This window comes from Chrysochloris asiatica, unplaced genomic scaffold, assembly GCF_000296735.1.
Source record: "Chrysochloris asiatica unplaced genomic scaffold, ChrAsi1.0 scaffold00032, whole genome shotgun sequence".
Classification (NCBI taxonomy): Eukaryota; Metazoa; Chordata; class Mammalia; order Afrosoricida; family Chrysochloridae; genus Chrysochloris; species Chrysochloris asiatica.
This window is the reverse complement of record NW_006408550.1, coordinates 12,899,705-12,923,150: the sequence shown is the minus strand read 5'-3', so window position 1 is coordinate 12,923,150 and position 23,446 is coordinate 12,899,705. Positions and strand designations below refer to the sequence as shown.

The following is a 23,446-nucleotide window of genomic DNA, read 5'->3' as shown; positions in this document are numbered from 1 at the left end:
CAAGACCAATGGTTCAAGCTTCACCAGCTGCTCCTTGGAAATCCTACACAGGGTCACTATGGGTCAGAACCAACTCGACGGCACTTACCAACAACAACAACAACATATATATTTTAGTTCAATATTGAGTGCAGACTGGCTGCTGTTGTTAGTTACCATTACGTGCATTTTGACTCATGGTGATGCCGTGTGTGTCAGAGTAAAGCTGGTCATAGGGTTTTCAAGGCTGTGACATTTTGGAAGCAGTACATCAGGCATGTCTTACGATGCACTCCTGGGTGGATTTGAACTGCCAATTTTTGGGCTAGTAGTCAAGTGCTTAGCAATTTGCATCATCCAGGGACTCCGGAGTATAGACTTATAGTGAGTTTTCGAATGCTTACTTCTGTATTTATATTTAACTTTAAGTAATGAAAGAATCTAAAATCTAATACAACTAAATACGAACAGCCAGATTAAAACTGTAGGAGAGAAAAATGGCTGGGGTGTTTCTGAATTACCTAGCTTCATGTGGAAAATACTAATAAAAGGAAAAGTAAAGTATAGTAGTACTAAAATGTCATACATACTGACAGTAAAAACAGTAGTGTCTGAAACAATTATTTAGTAAGAACCACATGCTTATTCTGAGAAACGGTCGGGTTGTGAATAGTCATTTTTGAATGGCCACAGTCACTATTAACATCTCATGGATTTGCAGACACTACACCAAAACAATAGAGCCAGGTTTAATCTCACTTTGATCAATTGCCAAGAATGGCCCTGAAATGCACATAAAAGGGAAGTGTGAGTCATTTTTTTCTCTGTCAAAGAGATGCCTGTTTAATTATACAGTATCTTGGTGACCTAATATTGTTAGAGTATATTCATTTGACTATCTCCCTCACAATGGCTCAACATTTTAGATAATTGCCTTCTTTTTGGTCACATGGTACTACACTCACTATCCCAACTGAGAAGCTGTCAGTCACAGCTGAATGCATTCATCAGAAATGAAAATAACAGGCAATAGTTGAACTTTGGTGGGTATGAAAGGCAAATTATTTGCACCCCAAATTCTACCCAAGGGGATGTGTGTGGCAGGGAAGACATGTGGACCAACCATATCAGCAGAAGGCTTCTAACCAATTCATTCTGGTTCAACCCATACAAAATGAAGCTTCTAGTTCACTGTATCTGGGGTGGAAAGGCAGACTCTCAGCAGTGGGTCAGACCACAAGGAACCACCACCTCCTTGCTGGCCCTTTGGTGACTTCTTTTGTCCTTCACAGATGGCCTGCATACTCTCTTTAATTTATTACAACTATTAAAAAACTGGGGGGAGGCAGGACTACATGACACTATTTGCCCCAGGGGGATCCATTTCTCAGAAGGTACAACGTTGCTCTCTTCACTAGATTAATACAGCAGGTACTTTGGAAGACATATCATTGTTAAGAGCAGAGCACAGATCCCACAACAGCACACCCTAAATAGGACCCTTGAGACCTGAAAAAGTTAAACATGGAAGGAGAGCGAGGGGTAGAACTGAGTGCAACAAATGCTAATTAAATCAATGTTAATCATACGTGAAGTATTTACTCTTTAAAGAATAGCTGGCTGTATCTGGGAGGGTGCAACCATAAAGCAGCCCTGCAAATCAGTTTCTTTACTCCAAACAAAGAGAAGATTTTCCCCCTCCCTTTTAAAATTTAAAATGGAAATTAAAATTACAATTTTTTTTTGAGGAATTTAATAAATTAAATTTTTTTACATTTAGTATTCAAAACATGGAGTTCTGTGTGACCCTGCAGGATAATGCACTGGACCACAGGTCAGTTTGAACTGTAAAGTTGGCAGTTCAAATCCACCAGCTGCTCCTTGAAAACCCTATAGTGGGTTGCTATGAGTCAGACTCAATTCGATGGCATTTAACAACAACTCAAAATATGTATTTTAATGACCACTGTCCTCAACAGCACTGTATTGATTTCATTTTCTTCTTAAACCTAAATTATTCTGCCCAGAGAAACTAAAATTCCATTTCCTTGAATCAGATAAAGAGCAGATATACTGCACCTATTTTAGCAACTGGAATTTCCAGTAAAGGAAAAACTCAAATGGAATGCATCAAGATGGTCACAAACAAGGTTACAAACACTACATTTTCTGCTTTCTAATAGGTAATCTACACATACCACAGAAATCATTCATTTCAAAATGGGCCCAAAATAGGTTAGCCCTGGCCATACAACTCTGGAGATTCAGAGCTACTGAGAAATGAACCAGCACTATGAGAGATGTTCACTACAAGACCTTCACAGACATAACAGAACATTTATTAACTCTGTTGTCATAACTATGTATGTATGTAATTTTAATGAGCTGGGTGGGGCCTACTCTTCCAGGTAAATTTTTCATTGTTTTTAAGGCTTTTTTTTTCAAGTCAAGCACTATTTCAAGGAACCCTGATAGCACAGTGGATTATGAGCTGGACTGCTAACCACAAGGTCAGTAGTTCAAATCTACCAGCTGCTCTGTGGGAGACAGACAAGGCTTTCTGCTCCCATAAAAATCTACAGCCTTGGAAACCCTATACAGAATCACATGAGTCGGTACCAACTCTAGGACCCACATTCACCACTACCACTATGTTATTTAAAAACTGGGGGGAGGCAGGCAAACTGCTGATCTGAAAGACCTGAAACATAACATCAATTTGATCCAATATCTGAAAAGGAAGATATTAATATGTCTTCCTCTTAGAAGCAAAAGGCAAGAGGGAAAGAAAGAAGATTCAAAAGAGTCACTTACAAAGCAAATTTATGATAGCAGAAGTTAGAATAGTGGTTAACTCTTGGCAAGGTGGGAGGTAATGCTGACTGGGAAGGGACACAAGATAACGTTATGAAAATGGAAATCTTCTGTATTTTGATCTTGGTGGTAGTTACATGGGTGTAGACATGAGTAAAAATTCACTAAAGTATATCTTAGATTTATTATATGTAAGCCACATCTCAATTTGAACAGTAAAGGCATCCAATACTAGTAATGCACTGCAACTAGAAATCAAGGCTAAGAATCATAAAATAAAATATGTTACGGGAAAAAAAATTGACCTTTCACAGCACCTACACAGAGCAGATTGTTTTTAAAGTATTTATGGTAACAGTTTAGTAGAAACACTCTAGCCGGTTCATGAGAACTCTCTGACCCTAATAAAAATGTCAAATGTGACCATTTTTCTGAATATGCTAAGTATAGATAGTTTTAAATCTATGAAACAGCCTTCAAAATCTATAAAATAGATTTCAAAAAGAAATCAAAGATCTGGAAAGTTATGTCTCAAAACACAAAGAAAACACACTTAAGCCTGAATGCAGAGTTAGGGCTCTCTCAAGATGAAGACAACACTCCATTCTCAACAGTTAACAATCACTGGTAGTACAAGTGTCAGTGGTCTTCTAGCAATAAGCAAGATAAAAAACTGAATACCCAATAAAGTCAGAAAACTGCTCCAATCCTGCATGATGATGCTATGTCTTCTGAATGATACTCTGTTCTGTTCAGTAATCCAGTAGCTATGGAGACCAAAAGCAACCAACAGTTTTCAAACATCACACATCACATGGATGATATTGTCAGAAGAACAGATCTGAAGATCAAGAATGGCTGCATGCATGGTAAATCTGGTCAGACAATATTAGTCTCCAGATCCTAGTCTCTCCTTGAACCTACCCACCTCCAACACACACACACACAATTTCAACTGCAGTTTTCAGTTAGAAACGTTATAGGGCTCCTTTTCCCTTAGTATATAAATACTTTTGTTCTTACCTAAGTTCCTATAATAAGCAAAATTCCATGACTGAAATGAAAATGGAAGGTCTTAGACACTTGATAATCTCTTTCTATTTCTTAGATGACAAAGATTCCAAAAGTACCATTAAGTGGATTCGAAAATTTTGAAAATTGTTTGACAATAGTATTGTCACATGGCAAGTGGGGCATTAAATTTCACTGTTATTTTATCTTGACCTTGATTTGGCAGGGTGGTAGTTTCAGAGATGGGAAGCTTCCACAGTGAATCAACAAAAATAATTGACCCTTTAAAGAAGCCCATCAAGAAACAAAAGAGCTGAGAAATATTAGGGCTCTTGAAATGTTACTATTCTGGAATAATAAACAGCTATGCACAAATAGTCACACTGACAGATCAGGAGGGGGAAAAGGTCAAATTGTAACTTCATAAGAAATGTGGAATTTCCCTAAATCCTTGTCCTATTCTCCTCTCCCACTATGATGATACCTTGTAATTTTTAATGATCTAGGCCAGCAAATTGAGACTATTTAGAAATTCTGTCACATTTGCTTATAGATGTTAATACAATATTCTGCAGTGCCTGTACAAATGCCTTGATAGGTTAAATATATATATATACATATATATATATATTGCATCCAACATTAAATAATCCTCAATAATTTCAGTAGTTTACCAATATTTAAAGAGCAATTTCAGCTGCTGTCCAGCCCATCCCATTGTGCAAGGCCTGCTCTGCACCAAACCAATTTCATTGTATAAGTTTTAAGACAGATATGATGTTGCTGGGCTGTGATGCTAGCCAGCATATCAAAATCCTAGCTATTACATATAAAAACAATCCATCTCCAAAAATAAAGCTCATCTCTTATTCTTCTTTAATAAAACATCTACTCTTGGAGTTTGCGTAAAAATATGGAGCAAAGGTGTACAATGATATCTTCTTATTCTCCCTTTAGATAAAAATGTGAAGCTCTTCTTCCCTTTCTAATAAACACTATCATCTCAGATCCTCCCAGCATCTATTTTAGGGCTTAAGCACCATGACAGAACCCACAACAATAGATCAGTGACAGACCTGATCCCATCAATTAACGCATCTGGGAGGCTGCCTAGATTCCTGTCGTCTTCCCTCCCTCTTGGAGGCCTGATTTTGACCACATTGACATCCTGGCCTTAGGGATGAATAACCAGTTAAGGGGGAGTCCCTTCCTTGAGACCAGTTCTTTTGTGATTAGAGCCTAAATACAAATGCTGTTAATGACCTAAGGCAAAGTGATATGAACCCCAAGCCAATGAAACCATGACAGCAAGCACATTTCCAAATATCGAAGAAAGTGGGATGCATTTACTTACAGGAAGATTCAGTGCCAAACATGGCTGGCTCCAGATGCTGCTGTAAAAAAAAAATCAGAAGAAGAAAGAAAAAAAAAAAAAGGAAGAAACAGCGAGGAGAGAGTACTTGTGAGAGATGAGCCGGCTACTCAGCAGGGGTCATGAGGCCAGACAATGCAGTCCAAGCCGTGTCCAGCTGCCAGATTCTCCTCTCACGAGCTTCAGTTTTCTCCCGAGTGACAGAAAGGAAAGGTCTCCTATAGAACCGAAACCCGAAGAGCTGCTTGTGAAAAATCCAGTGAGCAAAGGCAGGCCGACGTGGCTCTCTCTGGGATGCAGTGAGGCAGGACTAGGGAGCAGCAGCTACAGCGGATACTGCAATCCCCAGCCCTGCTGTAGCAGTAAGACAATAGCAGGGCTTATGCATACACTGGATGACGTCAGGGACACTGCACAGACTGACTACGCTGCTTGAGCCACAAGCTCCAGGGGCTTCAGGGGAGGACTCCAGGGGAATTCCTTTGTCACAAAATGTGTAAGACCAAAAGCCACAGACCGTAGACATTCCCCTTCCTGAGTAGATCTCCATTCCTTGATAGCAGGTAGTAAAAGAGACCTCAAAGAAATTTAAATATTAGCCTATTTAAGCACTAAGCACAAAGATATCCTGCAGATTAGAGTTCTTGGTTTTATGCAGCAAGTAGAGCTTTCACAGTGGAGTTAATACTAGAAACAAGAAAAATCATCTATATTTAAAAACACTTAGAGATGAGTTCGCTGATATCTTCTCTAAGCTTATAGTAGACTGACTGGCAGGTCCAGGGAGGCACACTCAATTACAAATATGAAAGCAAGTATGCTATTACATACACATTCCATGCATATAAAAAATACAAATGTGATAACAAAACAAAAGTCAAATGTTTAGAGGGCTGCTTGGCTCATAATGAGCATTCAATGTCAGCAATTATTAGTTATTTTGCAACAATTATTCAAATGCCAACACCACAACTCTAGAAATACTTAAATATTTAAATATATATCTATTACCCCAATGCACTGGATTGAAAAGTCGGTTCGATCTGCCAGATTGGTGGTTCAAGCTCACCAGTCGCTCTTCGAAAACCCCATACAGTGTCACTATGGGTCAGAGTTAACTCAATGGCAATTAACAACAACAATCCTATTCTTTTGCCTTGATGATATTGATGGTGTGCTGTGGAGTCAGTTCCGACTCATAGCGACCCTGCTTAGGGTTTCTGAGGCTATAAATCTTTATAGGAGCAGAAAGCCTCATCTTTCTCCCGTGGAACAGCTGGTAGTTTCGAACTGCTGACCTTGAGGTTAGCAGTGCAACTCATAGCCACTATGCTACCAGAGCTCTGCTCCTTATTCTTTGGCCTTAATTCTCTTCATTTTTTTTGCCACAGGAGGACTGCTGTCATTTACCACAGTAACTCACTCATATTGAGGCTGTGTGCACATACTAGTTAGTATACACCTGCATATGAGGGGGCTTTGTGACCCACATGTTGTTGTTGTTGTTGTTGTTATGTTCCGTCGAGTCGGTTTCGACCCATAGCGACCCTGTATAGGGTTTCCGAGGGTGTAAATCTTTACGGGAGTAGAAAGCCTCATCTTTCTCCCGCGGAGCAGCTGGTAGTTTCGAACCGCTGACCTTAAGGTTCGCAGCCCGATTCGTAACAACTACGCTACCAGAGCATAGTTCCTTTAAATATGCATTCCCCAAAACAACCAAAGATATTTATACTTTGTCTATTAGCTCACTTGACAAATACAAGTCTTCCTGTATTAACTTCTTAGAAGTCTGATTTTGCAAATATATACTAGAAGTATGGAGGGTAGGCATTCTATTGAAAACATGCTTTGATTCGAATGCCTATTCATGGTAGGCAAAGAAAGAAGTTTTATTTTGCTTTGTTTTCATGTTTTTAAAATACTGAAATGCACAAAGATAAAGGACTCTTGGGAAAGTTGACATGTATTCATTCATTCAATCTTTATAACAATCCTAGAAAGCAGATATCATTACTATCACAGACAGGAAAATAATTTGCCAAGGTCACAAGTTGTTAAGTGCCATCAAATCGGTTCTGACTCATAGGGACCCTGTATAGGGTTTCAGAGGAGCAGCTAGTGAGTTTGAACCTTCTGACCTTGTGGTTCAAAATGACCTTGTGGTTCAGTGCTTATCTGACCTTGTGGTTCAAAACGACCTTGTGGCTCAGTGCTTATCCTACAGTGCCACACCAGGACTCCATAGGTAGCAAATAAGTCAGGATTCAAACCAGGTGTTCTGGTCCCAAAGCATATGCTCTTAACACTCTATTATAATGCCTCTTAGACTTCTGGTGTGGCACTGTAGAATCAGCACCAGTCTAGGAACTACAAGGTCGGCAGTTCAAAGCCACTAGCTGCTCCTCAGAAAGTTTATACAGGGTGGCTATGAGTTGGAACTGACTGGATGGCACTTAACTAATTTCTGTAATACCTCTTGAAAAAAATGAATAATGGACAACAATATTATATGAATTCAACAAAAATGAAGGAGGGGGAATCAATCGAAAATGTGGAGAAAAGGTTTATTGAAAAAGAGACAGACGGATGATAGAAAAAGCTAAAATTGACCAGAGAAAACTAAAATTGACATAAAAGGCTACACTGAAAATTGTAGGAATTAGACAAGAAAAATGCATCATTCCAAAAATAATCAGTCAGGTCAATAGTGCCAAGATATAACTGTAGCCACTGGAAATGGGCAATTTCATCTTATCCTCATATAATATTTATCTTAAATTACATACCAGATGTTGCAAATGAAAAAACACCCAATGGTGGATGAATATGGCCATCAGAAATATAAGACTAAAAGCAGAAAGAGAAAATATTTCTTGAGTAAAAGATCTCTATTTTCAAATAGCAGGCCATGGTCTATATATAATAATTACTTTGCTGACTCACTTTATGTAGCTCCTCTTTTCAACTCATACGTGTGGATATAAGAATAAGTTCAAGATTGCAATATTTTTCAAGAAGTCTACTTTTTAGCATACTGTAACAGGATAATTATATCACACATCTCAATTGCCAGCAAAACTGGACACAAATGACACCCTCTGACCCCTATGAAGGTTTGTGTGACCTCTGGAGGCCTGACATGTTCTGAATACTTTAGAAGTCTGGATCTGTAAAGGTGAAGACACGTCACTGACAAAAATGATTCCAACAATTTAGATGGCTCCAATTCTCTCTTCTAGTCAGCTGGCATGAACTAGGAGTGAGCATGCATTTCATTCCCAGCTCACGAAGGAAAATGTAATAAAGGAAAAATAAAGCTGATTTTATGACTCCACCTCTCAAAGAGTCAGATAAAACCAAAAACCAAACATTCTGAAGCCAAAGTGATCTTTGGATTATCCATCCTGTCTGATTATCTGTACCTGCAACCTTGCCCTTCCATTTCAGAGCACTGTTGATTCCAGGATAAAACCAGTAATGAAAGAAAAAAAAAAAAATTAACAAAATGATTCCATACTCAAACGAATTATTGTTAAATTAAAACGCTATTGGAAAAAAAATGGTGAAGATCTTCAAGCAAGTCAATAGTTACTTCTGAGTAAACCCCCATTCATATACTCAACAACTATTTCCTGGGAACCTATTCTGTACTCTATGGGTACTGTCAGGGACAAACCCCCATCCTTATGGAGTTTATGGCGTCTCTAGGGGTGGAAACAATTAAGCACTTGGCTGCAAACCAAAAGGTTACAGATTTGAGTCTAACCAGATGCCTTTAAAAGAGACATGATCTACTTTCAAAAAAAAGCAGTTATTGAAAACCCTATGGGACACAGTTCTACCTTGACATACATGGGGTTGCCATGATTTTGGATCAACTGGTTTAATTGGTTAACAAGCTGTTGTTGAGTTGGTCCCAACTGAGGAGCAGCTGGTGAGTTTGAACCACCAACCTTGCTATTCAAATCAACCTTGTGGTCGAGTGCTTATCCTACAGTGCCAAGCCAGGACTCCCATTTAACTGGTTTACAGAGCTTACATTCTAGTGAATAAGGTAGACAGCCATGTAATATGTTAAGTTTATTATATGTAAGGTATGTTATGAAGAAGATAAAGATGAATTAGGGAATACAGATGATTGATGGGTGCGAGCATGGTGGCTCCATACGATAAGCACTTGACTGCAAATCACAAAATCTGTGGTTCAAGTTTGCCAGTCCACTTTGGGAGACAAAGATGAGACTCTGCTCCCAGGAAGATTTAAAGCCTCGGACACCTTTTATACGGTGGCAATGAATTGGAACCAACTCGATAGCTCTTAATAACGATGATAAAAATGAATGAAACCCCAAACCCCAAACCTATGCCCTTAAGTCAATTTCAATTCTTAGCAACCCCACAGGGCAGAGTAGGGTTTCCAAGGCTGTAATCTTTAAGGAAGCAGACTGTCTCCTCTTTCTCCTGAGGAGCAGCTGGTGGGCTTCAACTGCCAATCTTTCAGTTTACAGCCAAGTATTCAGTCACTGTGTCACCAGAGTTCCTCAAAAGTGATTGAATGGGGGGTTATTTCGGAAGAACTGTCAGGTAGGGACATTCTGAAAAGTTAACATTTCAGTAGACACTTTTTAAAAAGCGGAAAATTGAAGAAAGACCATTCCAAGCAGAGGAAAAAAAGGAGAGAAAAAAAAAAAACCATAATAAATTTATTCCTGAATCCTCAAATATCAATTTCTTTTGGAAGAAATCCCCTTCAATAATACGATGCCATGAGTACTAAAGAAGTTGTGCTCAATTGTGCTGGTAACAAAATAAATTCTCTTTTCTAATTTCAAAAGAATTCATTCCCTTATGAGCTAGCTTGAGTTCCCTCATTAAATTTCCATAGGACTAAATAGAAATTTAGATGTGTAATGTTTATAAAATTATATAAATATAAAACATTGCAGATGTGTAATGTTTATCAAAATTACTATAGGAAATAGCACTCAAAATGGCTTCCAACCACATCAGACAACTAACTAATTTAATTAATGCACTTATTAATGTGGTAAGAACCTAAACCACATATTTTCTCTAGACAGCATTGTTGTTGTTGTTATGTGCCGTACAGTTGGTTCTGACTCATAGTGACCCTGTACAGGGTTTCTGAGGCTGTACATCTTTACAGGAGTAGAAAGCCTCATCTTTCTCCTGCAGAACAACTAGTAGTATCTAACTGCTGACCATGAGATTAGCAGCCCAATTTGTAACCACTACCCTATCAAAGCTCTATCTAGGCAGCATGCAAGTACTAATTTAAGTAGAATTGTATAGTGAATTTCTTTGGAACCATGTCCTTTGTTCACATCTTCCTAGTTTTCCTCCTGATGGCCTTCCTGAAGTCGATCACTTGGGTTGTCTCCTGAGGTGGCACTGCGGTGTTCAAACCACCAACGTTTTAGCTAGTAGTGGAGCACTTAGCCATCTGCACCACCGAAGGAACCCCTTGGGAGTGCGGTGGTTCCATATGATAAACACTGGACTTTGAAACACAAGCTCCATGTTTCGAGCCTGCCAGTCTCTCTGCAAGAGAAAAATGAAGCTTTCTGCTCCCTCAAAGTAGGAGCATTATGAGTCAGAATCGACTCCATGGCACTTAACAACAAGGAAGTTCCTTAGCATGTTAAAGTAGTATATTGTTTAAAGATACCAACTATACATATATAAAATATTCTTTAAAAACAACAGAAAATCAATGCTATCCCCTCTGTATACAGGGTAGACAGAGACGGGCAACTTAGACATTGGCTACCTAAAATGTTGTTGTTGTTAAGTGCCATCAAGTCAGTTCCAACCCATAGCGACCCTGAACAGGGTTTCCGAGGCTGTAAATCTTTATGGGAGCAGAAAGCCTCCTCTTTCTCCCACAGAGCAGCTGGTAGTTTCGAACTGCTGACCTTGTGGTTCGCAGCCCGATTCGTAACCACTACGCTACCAGAGCTCCTTAAAACAAGGGGGGGTGATAAAGGCACAAAGTGACTGGCTTACAAGTTTTCAAGAAGGAGTTTCATTTCAGAGTGTGTGGGGGAAGATAGAGTCCCCACTGAATAGTTTTCATCTTGTCTAGACGAGTCTGGTGAAAAGTGGTGGGAATAAGGTTCTTATGATTCAATAGTGAGTAATTGTCATCATGACTACTTGTGACTGTTACGATTGTAAAGGTAGAAGTTTTGTAACAAAAATGGTGAAGTGGTTAATTTTACATTCCAGGAACAGAGGACCCTAGGACCATCAAGGGAAAAGAGCACAAGCAGAATGCAGGACCTTATCCAAAGAAGCAGTGACACCAGAGATGGAAGCAGAGATGGGGCTATGGAGAGAGAGAGGAAGCAGCTGAGGACTCTAACTTCATGGAAAGAAAGGAACTGAGAGCTGGCGGCCAGGAGGCAGGCTTGCAGAACATGCCCTTTGGTGGTTTAAATGATTATATATGCCTGAGTATTCTGTTTTTCTTTAAAAAAAGAGCTTAAATGAATAGAGAGAAATACTGTTAACTGATGGTACATGGAGGGGATTATAATCATTGTAATGAAACAAAGTATACGATTTGTTGAATGCAAAACTGATGATCTGCCCTGTAAACTTTCACTCAATTCACAATAAAAACTTTAAATAAAAAAAAATAATGGCAATATATAAACTACAGAAAATGACAGAATCAAGCAATGATTCTGTTCTTTAAAACACAAGGTATCAATTTATAATGAAAAGCATAATCACAATGTTGTTGTTTTAGTGCCGTCAAGTTGGTTCCGACTCATAGTGACTCTGTATAGGGTTTCCAAGGAATGAGTGGTGGATCTGAACCACCGACCTTGAGGTCCAGCGCTTATCCTGTAGCATCACACCAGCACTCTAATCCCAAACAACAAGTTTAGTCTATTGAGTCGATTCCAGCTCACAGCAGCCCTATAGTAGAGAAGAGCACTGCTCCTTTGGGTTTCTGAGACTCAGTCTTTATGGGAAAAGACAGTGTCATCTTTCTCCCACAGAGCGCCTAGTGGGTTTGAACAGCTGACCTTGTGGGTAGCAGCCCAATACTTAGCCCACAGCACTACCAGTGCTCCTTAAGTATTCTAATTCCCACTCACTGCCATCCAGTTGATTCTACTGGATGGATATAACTAATCCTATAAGGAAAAGAAAATCCATGTACATGCACACATAACACACATAAATACAGGTATACTTGCTTTAACCAAAACAAGCCAAGGCCACTACCATCAGATCAACTCCAACTCATAGCGACTGTATAGGACAGAGTAGAACTTGCTTAAAAGGAACTCCAAAGGAGGAAAACATGAATTTACAAAACAACATATTTGGGGCAATTAGCTGCTTTATAATACTTTGTCTTTTCAAAATGGTATTCACCACAGAAGACCTTTAAAGCAATGTCCTAAATACATCATTTTAAATGATCGATTTACAAAACTGTGATTTGCACACCATAATTAGCTGTTTTGTCAAAGGTGGATCTATAGGTTGAAAGGGATCATTGATAGAGAATATGGAGGTAGAACTTCATCTGAATGCATGCTGGGATTTTCTCATTACACTGCATATGAAAAGAGGGACTCTGCTCTGGGAGGGGAGATCTTCTAAAAGCCTTTTGTTCTTTAGTTTAAAAGTTATCTGTCAGATTACAGTGTCAATATTATCCCAAAGTTAAAATTTGGGGTAATATAATTCTGAATTGATTGCACAAGTTTGGGGTACAACTCATTGTCCTTACCTCCTCATTACTACTTCCCCTCCCGCCCCCTTTTTCCGCCACCCACCCTCCCAACAGATCTAATCACTTGCTCATCAAGAAACCACCAACCTTAGCTTTCTTTCAAACCTATACCAACTTACCATTCAGTGAAAGTAGACCTGGAGAATAAGGCTATGCAATCTAAAAGGAAGAAGCTAGTATCTGTCAGGAAGATCGGCACACATTTATACCTAGAAAATATAGGATAAAACTGAATTTGTCCAATTAACTTCATGGTATCTACTCGATTTAAACATATAGAGACACACCCCCATACACAAAACAACCACCACAATGCCAAAAGTGTTTAAAACCATGTATATTTTATTCTCTTTGCAACATAATCTAAACTGTAAGCCTTTTTGCCCAGAAGGAAGAAATGTGGATTAATTATGGGTTGCAGTTTATTTTAAGTCTGTACAAGGATGACCTAGACTGAAACCCAAGAAGATCTGCACAGGTATGTCTGAGAAATTCCTTTATGTATATATCTTACGGTAATCACAATGAGTACACAACCAAATCATACCTCCCCTGGAAAAAAGGAATACAGAATACTTCAAGAACTACAAACACAAGCACCAGAATTTTAAAAATATAAATTCATGATATTTTAAGTACAATATGGCTGTGTGATATTTTAAATATAATTTTACCTGTATAATCCATAATGAAGCAGTAGGCAAGAAATCAAGTATTTTTCAAAGCACAACTCAGTTCAGACACAAAATGAAACAACTCCCTAGACAGGCAAGCAGCTCCGGGAAACCTCCTGCCATGTGACGTTAATACACACACACTTCTGCTTATCTCTTGACTCATGCCCCAACGGCCGTGACTCTGCTCTCTTTTCCCTGTTTTTCTCTCTCTTTTTTTTTTTTTTTTTTTTTAATAGCTCTTAGAAAAGACTCTCAGAAGAAAATAGCTATTAGAAAACAAAATGTCTTTTGAAAATTACTTCTGTCCATTTCATTCCTATATTGTCAGGTTAGATCTAGGAAAGAACATTCTCTTATTTCTCAATGTGAAAAGAAAAAGAAGCTCACATTTCGTCCAGTTCCAAGACGGGTGGGAGTGAGGGGTTACAGGTCTGCTCCTCCTTCCTGTATCCCTGTCCTATCCCTCCCTGTCACAAAGCTACCTAACTCAGTGAGCATCAACAATTTTTGGGAAAGAATGCACTTTTGTCATTGTGCTCACTCATTTGAGAATAGGCACATTTAATCTATTAAAAATATGTAATTAAGATGAAAACAAATCGAATAAAGGCGATAAAAAGAACACTCTTTGAAAGTATATCTTACAACTCCAACTCATTTATCCATGTTCTGTAACAGATATCAGAAGGAAAGGGCATATGGTCATTACCGAGACTGACACAATCCTTAATGTCACATCACTGTGCCCCCCATCCATATTTCCCTTCACTGCCAAATGTTTTTCTTCTTGACTATGCCCAGCTAACAATGTAAATAAGTTTTAACAATGGCTACTTTGTCATGATACAATTCCTCATCTTGTCTAGAAACAAAATAAAAATAAATAAGCAGGTAATCGAGTAAATAAGAATTTGAAATATCAATACGTTTTCTTCCTCTCTCTCCCCTGCCCCAGTAATCTGGATGCTTGGACAATTTCGCATTTAGATTTATTTTTAAATTATAGTTACATTGAGAAAGATACAGCATTGGTTTTGTTGGAGTGATTTTGTTGGAATATTGAAGTGTTTTGTTTTGTTTCGGTCTTCCTACTTCCTGCTCCACTGAGTATGTTCCTCCATAAAATCATTGCAGATTTCTAATACTCAATACAATATTAAAATTATGTCAAAAGAAAGCTTCAAATTCCGGATTTCACAGAATTTCACAGATCTCCGCAATAACATTACAAGTCAATAAGAAAGCACTATTTGAGGGGCACACACAGTCAGTGCTTCCTGACGATAAGCAGATCCCATCACACCATCGTTCTGCTAAGAACCAACAGTCAAAAGCTGTTCATTCTCCTCACCTTCACCTGCCACTGTTGCCAAGATACCCCATCTCACTTCAGGGGTCTTAATTTTCTTTATTTCCTCCTAGGGTACAGATTGGGAAGTTTTCCATAGACTATAAAATTTTAATAGAGGTTCTTCCTGGTAATTAAGATGTGTAAATGGTTAAACATTAATGTCATCATTGTTTGAAAACAGTAAGTTAAAAGAACCTAATAATCACTGAACTCTTAATATCTTACCAGTGCGTGGAAACATCAATAACCATTACCACATGAAATGACATTTCATGCCTTTCACAACTTAACACAGTTAGCATGGACTTTTAAGGGTCTTACCTCATTACTTGAGTAGCATTATTTTAAAAGCAGTTGCTTTCTTTTACCCTTCTTTATATTTTTTAAATTCTTGTTCAAGTCATAGATGTTTTAAGGAGATGCATTTTAATAACAGAATGCAAATGCAAAGAACAATCTAAATTAGGGAGTATGAGATAGATGAAGCCATAGGTTGTTTTGAGTCGGTTCTGACTCACAGCAGCCCTATATAACAGAATAGAATTGCTCCTCAGGGATTCTGAATTCCTGTGCTGTAATTGGTGGTGCAGGAGCTCTCGTAGCATAGTGGTTATGAATCGGGCTGCTATCCTCAGGGTCAGCGGTTCAAAACTACCAGCTGTTCCGTGAGAGAAAGATGAGGCTTTCTGCTCCCGTAAAGATTTACAGCCTCAGAAACCCTGTACAGGGTCGCTACGAGTCGGAACCAACTCCACAGCACATCATAACAACAACAATTGGTGGTACTGGCTGCAGGATAATGAATGACTGGACCACAGGATCAGTTTGAACCACAAGTTCAACAGTTCAAATTTATCAGCCACTCCTTGGAAACGACTCTGCAGCACTTAACAACAATAACAACAATCTTTTTTTTTTTAATGTTTTATTGTGAATTATGTGATAGTTTACATGGGGGAACATTTGCTTTACATTCATCCTATCATACATCTTTCATTGCCATGGTTACAGTCTCCTCCATGCACCACCAACCAACCAAAGGGTATACTCTGCAAGCCTGCTCCCCAGTCATCAGCACACAGCCCCTCTCCCTCACTAGGTCTAAAGTCCCCAGCTGCTCCATCTCTCCACATCATCATCTCTATGTCCATCTCTGGTGTCACTGCTTCTCTGGGTAGGGTCCTGCTCTCCACTCTTCTCCCTTGATGATCCCAGGGACCTCTGCTCCTAGACTGAAAAGTCAATCACTCCTCTCCTTTTGCTACCTTTACATTTTCAACCCTCACAATTAGTCCTGATAACAGTTATTCACTATTGTATCACAAGAGACCTATCCCCATTTCCTTTCATCAGCCCCGCCCAGACAGATTGGATACTACTCAGTGGAGATTCTACCTTCCTCCATGCCCTCTGGATTTAGGCTCCCTCTTGAAAGCTTGTAAACCAGTCACTTCTTGCCTTTGTAGCCCCCCTACCCCATTTTAGGTAGCCAATGTCCAAGTTGCCCATCCCTGTCTACTCTGTGTATGGAGGCGGTGAGAATGATGCTTGCTGTGAAGATTTGTTCCCTCTTTTGAGCTACTGCATCCATAGGTGTAGGTCAAGTTCATCAAATTGTATCAGATTACTCTTTTTTTGCCTCTTCTTTCTTCTTCTAGTTGAGCTCTGATCATCCAGTCACTGAAGCCAGGTCAAGTGGGTATTATCTGCAAGTGTGGGTGTTCTTATGCATATGCCCTCTCTTCTTATCAGCTGGATGCTTCACTCTCCACTCTCATCCTCTGTGACTATGTCACTGACTCTGGGCCCAGGAGTCCCCACGTCTAACAACAATCGCTTTATGGGAACAGATCACCAGGTCTTTTCTCCCCCAGAACTAAGTGAGGTTCGAACTTCCAATCTTTCAGTTAGCAGATTAGCTCTTAAACTCAGATAGAAAGAAACAGAAAACCTACAACCTACAGTGACATGATTTACCACACCACGGAGATCGAGCAGAATGGTTAAGAACAAGGCTTTGAGTTAGACAGACTCAAAGGTTCAGAATCCACCTTAGCCCCTTAGTAGGTGACTGACTATAAGTTTTGAACTTCTCTCAGTGTCAGTGTGCTCATACATTACACGACAATGTATACAAAGGCACTAGAACAATGCCTGGGGCACAATAACAGCAAGCATGTAAATGTTTGTGTTTTGTCCAATGTAATCAAGTCAGTTCCAACTCACAGCAACCCTCTATAAGGTTTCAAAGGAGTAACTGGTGGGTTTGAACTGCTGACAGTCCAGTGCTTATCCTACAGCATCATACGAGGACTCCACGTAAAGATTATTCAATATGTATCAGCCATTGTTCTAACTTACGTATTATTTATTAATCCTCATGACAACAATAATATGAATACTATCCCCATTTTATGGGTGATGAAACTGAGACAGGGAAGGTAAATAATTTACCTAAAGTCATACAATATGAAGGGGCTTCAAAAAATTTACAGAAAAATGTCATTATCTTTTTCATTCCATTTTTCCATGAATGTTTTGAAGTCCTCTGGTAGCGTAGTGGTTACGAATCGGGCTGCAAACCTTAAGGTCAGCGGTTCGAAACTACCAGTCGCTCCGCGGGAGAAAGATGAGGCTTTCTACTCCCGTAAAGATTTACACCCTCGGAAACCCTGTACAGGGTCGCTATGGGTCGGACCCGACTCGATGGCACTTAACAACAACAACAACAACATGTAACTAAAAGGAGCTCTGGTAGCGTAGTGGTTACAAGTCGGGCTGCCAACCTCAAGGTCAGCAGTTCAAAACTACCAGCGGTTCTGCAGGAGAAGATGAGGTGTTCTGCTTGGAAACCCTGTGCAGGGTCACTATGAATCAGAACCGGCTCCACAGTACTTACCAATAACAACAATATATAACTAACAGGCAAGATTCTACCCAAGCAACCCAGCTCCAAAGTCCTGTACTTAACCACTATAAAGTACTGCCTGTACAGTAAGTGATTAATAAATGAAAGCAAAAAAAAACAAAAGCATTTTAAAAACTAGATTCACTCTTCCCAATAAAATGAGTCCTAAAATTGACCAATCAGTTTCGCTCTGGGTTTATAACAATTGACTCTTTTTATATGCTATGTTTAATTCTAGCATATAGAAAATTAAACAGCAAAATTGAGTGTCATATAATGTTGAGTCATTGCGATAGCTTAAAATGAGTTGCATTCATGAGTTAAGTCAAGTGCAGAGAGCTACAGCCATAAAAGGACCTGTACTACCCACAGTGCTCCTAGCAACCACTAAGTCCTGCACGGCTTTTCAGGTCTTCAAATGTCACAGCAGATGCGACTAGCCTGACCTCTGAAGAATTACAGCAGCTCCATCCACCTGTAACTTCAAATCTCACAAGAGCTTTCAGCTAGATCTCTACACCTACCTCCTCAAGAATCTTCACTTTCCCATCTCAGCTTCAGGGAATGAGATTTGCTGGTGTGCCTAAATGTCCCCCACACAATTATGTCTTCCCCAAAATGATTAAGTCACCTGAGCCAGAGGCTCTTCTCTGATTACCAGTTCTAGCCTATGGGCCGGGACCACTGTGCTAACTACAACTTAGGGACCCAGCAGTAGTTCACACAGTGTCCCTGAACCCTTGTGATAAAGTCTCAAAGAATCATATCTACTGAATCTTCATTAGACCTGGGTATATGTATAGCCCCAACACTGTCATAGTTAAAGACCTGAGGCCTCCATAGATTTCCATTCCCTCGCTGGATGAACCCTGAAATCTAGTCCAACTCTAATGATCTAGAATTCTACTTCAGACCACTTGCCACCAGATGAAACCACAGACATAACTCCCCACAGGCACTGGCTCCTCCTCATCTAGCCCACACTGTACCCTCTTCCATTTTGCAGGGGCTTTGGAAACAGTCCTTCAGGGTTGAAAACCAGGTACTGTGGGTCATTGTCCTAAAGGCTGCACACTTATTACCCGAGCGTAGCTGGTCCTCCTGCTAACTAAGACATTGCTCTATCTCTGGACAGGTCCTACCAGTATTTGCAGCCTGGGGTTGTGTAGACAAATAAACACAAACACTCAAAAAACACAGTTAGAAAGAACGGCTGGGGATGCCAGCTTCGTGACCTCATGGTCACATTTCAGTACAATGCAGTCTGATTACCAGCCTAAAGCTTCCGCAGACTCTCCATCTGTACCAGTATGACTGAGTTAGCATACCCAGGGATGACACACCTCCTTTTCAATGCCTTCTCACCTGGAGAAGCTGCTACTGTGGAAGGTTGTGCTGAGGACCCAGGGACACACAGTCCACAGCTCATCATCCTCCTCAGAGCAGGAGAACGACCCACCCTCACACTTGTGACTGTTGACCGTAATATCCCACATTGTATTTCTGACACATACAATAACTTGCTGCTATTAGACAGATTTTAAAACCCCACGGTTGGATTATAAATACTTATAATCACTTTTTCCACATTTCAGAAATGAAAATAGGGGCTTCCCTCCAGTCTTGATTTTGACTTTTCCTCAGTAACAAGTCAGAGAGAGCTAAGTGAAAATGCCTTAAGGTCATGCCTCATTCCACTCCCCCTCATTACTAAGTCAGAGCAAATGTTATCTAAGATACTATCTCATCTTGCTGCTCTCCCAGGCATCTCACCACCCACTCCAGGCTGCATAGGCCTCAGCAGTTCCCTTTCTTGTCTGTCTTCCTGGGCTATGCTTACTGAGCCTTAAGGTTGCCTCAAGATCTGCCCCCAAATATAAAGACTTCCGTTGCAGAAAGGATTCTCTGGATAAAACAGATTACTCGCGTGAGCTCTATCCCCCATACATCACAACTTTTAATTAAGGCAAGACATGGGGCATCAAGCACCAACCAGATAAAACAGCTCTATAAAAGGAGAAGGAAGCCCAGCTGCTCAGCACAACACAGGACCCCAGGCCAGTGCTATATATTTTCCATGGCTCAGAACCAAAGCCAACGGCATCGGAGGAACCTGTTAGGAAGACTGACATTTTCAAACTCCAAAGACTCAGATAAAGGCACTTTCTAGATAGGGAACAATTGTTTGCTGGCTGGTGACAACAGTGGTTCCCCTTCTTGCAAAGCACAGAGGTTAAACAGCAGGACCACTGCTTTCTCTTTATTCTTTACATAGGCCCAGTACTGGAGTGATGGGAGCAAGGAAGAAATTTTATAAGTGATGAAGTGTAGACTCCCAATCCTTGATGTTTTTACTCTGTTTTTGTTGTTAAGTGCCATTGAGTCGGTTCCGACCCATAGCGACCCTGTATAGGGTTTCCGAGGGTGTAAATCTTTATGGGAGTAGAAAGCCTCATCTTTCTCCCACGGAGCGGCTGGTAGTTTCGAACCGCTGACCTTAAGGATCGCAGCCCGATTCATAACCACTACGCTACCAGAGCTCCTTTGTTTTTACTCTATAAGGAGATGATTATTTAAAAAAAGATATTGACTTAGGTATTTAAACCGAGTGGTTACGAATCAGGCTACGAACCGCAAGGTCAGCAGTTTGAAACTACCAGCTGCTGTTCAGGGTCGCTATGAGTCAGAACCGATTCGAAGGCACTTAACAAGTTTAGACTGCCAACCTATGGTTCACAGTACAGATTAATATTTTTGTGGCGCTGTGGGATAACGCACTGGACCACAAGGTAGGTTTGAACTGCAAGGTAGGTTTGAACTGCAAATTCTAAGAAGAATTTGAACCTATATAGAGTCTGAACCAACTGCTTCTTAGAAAACCCTATATAGAGTCTGAACCAACTCGATGGCACTTAACACAACAATGTTGATATAAAATGATTGTTGTTGTTGTACCGTGGAGTCCGAGGCTGTAAATCTTTACGGGAGCAGAACGTCTCATCTTTCTCCCGCGGAACCGCTGGTAGTTTCAAACTGCTGGCCTTGAGGTTGGCAGCCCGATTAATAACCACTATGCTACCAGAACTCCTTAAAGTTAATAAAATGCCTAAAGTATGAAATAACTAAGATGTGGTGCTGTAGGATAAGCACTGGACTGCTAACCAAAAAGTTGGCAGTTCAAACCCATCAATCGCTCTTCAGAAGCCCTAATATGGGGTAGCTATGAGTCAGAACTGGCTTAACCACAATTAATAATAACAACATTCAATTATATGCCCTGGTAGCCATGGTATTTTCAATCGCCTTATATGCATGCAAAAGCTGGACAGTGATTAAGGAAGATCATAGAAGAATTGATGTTTTTGAGTTATGGTGTTGGAGGAGAATATTGAAAGTGCCATGGGCTGCCAAAAGAACCAATAGATCTGTTTTGGAAGAAGTGCAGCCAGAGTGCTCCTTGGAAGCCAAGATGGCCAAACTTCGTCTCTCATACTTCAGACATATTATCAGGAGGGACCAGTCGCTGGAGAAGACTATCATGTTTGGTAAGGTGGAGGGTCAGGGAAAAAGAGGAAGACCCCCAGCGAGATGGATTGGCCAAGTGGCAGCATTGATAGACTCAAGCATGGCAACAGTAGTGAGGTTGGCCCAGGATCAGGCAGTGTTTCATTCTGCTGTGCATAAAGTTGCTATGGGTAGGTACTGACTCGATGGCACCTAACAACAACAACAAAAATAGTGGGTTAAGCATCGGGCTACTTGTTTGAATCCACCAGTAGCCCCGTGGGAAAAAGATGAAGCTCTCTGCTCCAATAAAGATTTACAGTCTTGGGAACCCTAAATAGGGTCACTTTGAGTATGTAAGTCCATGACTCTAAGGCATACCATCACGTTTTTATTCATTTGACACTTGAAAATGAGGGTCATTTTACATGCATTTGAATCAAGTCTCTAGTGAAAAGAACAGAATCAAAATTCAGGTTTCTACAGCAAACACAGGCACCCAAATCAGACATATCCCTCTATAAAAAAGCTTCTTTAGACAAACCAAACACCTTCCTGTGTGGTTTTGGTTAGTTCACCTGGCTAGCAAAGGAACCACTCGAAACATAAGCAAAGGAAGTCATGAAAAATAGTCACGAATGGACAACTGTGGATCATCTTGGTGGCAAAACACAGAAATTCTTCTGGAAATATGGTAACATACACTAAAACAGAAATAATTCTAGATGTTTTATAACAAGGATTACTCAAAACTCAAATTTACTGCCATCAAGTCAATTACAACTCACAGCAACCCTGTATAGGGTTTCCAAGGCTATAAAATGACGAGCAGAAAGCCTCCACTTTCTCCCAGAGTGCGACTGATGGGATTGAACTGCTGACCTTAAAGTTAGCAGTCCAGTACTTATCCTACAGGTCACACCGGGGTTCTTATAACAAAGATAGGGAAAATTTTTTCTGTTTAAAGCTAAGCAACAAATATCTTAGGTTTTTTTAGTAGGGCTTCATTGGTTGCCCACCACTCGTCTATCAGTTTGTCATACCGTGGTGGCTTGTGAGTTGCTATAATTCTGAAAACTATGCCACCGGTATTTTAAATACCAGCAGGGTCACCCATGGTAGGTTTCAGATGAGGTAGGATAGGTTTCAGATGAGCTTACAGACGAAGACAGACTAGGAAGAAGGAATGACAAACTACTTCCAAATATTTAGTCACTGAAAAACCTTATGAATAGCAGAGAAACACTGTCAGATATAATGCCAGAAAATGAGCCCCTCAGGTTGGAAGGCACTCAAAATGCAACTGGGAAAGAGCTGCCTCCTCAGAGTAGAGTTGACCATGATGACGTAAATGGAGTAAAGCTCGTGGGAGAAAAGCCCACAGGACCTTCATCTGCTGATGGAGCACAACTCAAAATGAAGAGAAACAGCTGTAAACATCCATTGAAAATCGGAACATGGAATGTATGAAGTATGAACCTGAGGAAACTGGAAGTTGTCAAAAATGAAATGGAATGCATAAACATCGATATCTTAGGCATTAGTGAGCTGAAATGAACTGGTATTGGCCATTTTTAATCTGACAACCACATGGTTTACTATGCCAGGAATGACAAATTGAAGAGGAATGGTGTCGCATTCATTGTCAAAAAGAACATATCCAGATCAGTCATGAGTTACAATGCTGTCTGTGATAGGATAATATCCATGCGCCTACACGGAAGACCAGTTAATACCACTATTATTCAAATTTACACACCAACCACTAAAGCCGGTGAGGATGAAATAGAAGAATTCTACCAACTTCTTCAATCTGAAATTGATCAAACATGCAACCAAGATGAATTGATCATTACTGGTGATAGGAATGCAAAGGTTGGGGGCAAAGAGGAAGTTGGATGAATAGTTGGAAACTATGGCCTTGGTGATAGAAATGATGCTGGAGATTGCATAATAGAATTCTGCAAAATCAATGATTTGTTCATTTCAAATACCTTCTTTAGACAGCATAAGAGATGGCTATACACATGGACCGCACCAAATGGAATACATA

General features: G+C 40.0%; 1 protein-coding gene across 3 annotated transcripts in view; it reads right to left on the bottom strand.

Annotated features, from left to right (window-relative positions):
* Window positions 1-23,446, bottom strand: part of ST7 (suppression of tumorigenicity 7) — a 320,806-nt gene that overhangs the window by 238,621 nt on the left and 58,739 nt on the right. Inside the window, exon 1 of one of the 3 annotated variants that reach the window (XM_006859312.1) lies at window positions 5,159-5,394. The exons of the other annotated variants lie outside the window; for them this stretch is intronic. Within the exon in view, the coding sequence (XP_006859374.1) occupies window positions 5,159-5,180 (22 nt within the window). The 5' untranslated portion in view covers window positions 5,181-5,394. Of the gene's footprint in view, window positions 1-5,158; window positions 5,395-23,446 lie in introns of those variants that run through there. 3 annotated transcript variants of the gene reach the window in all.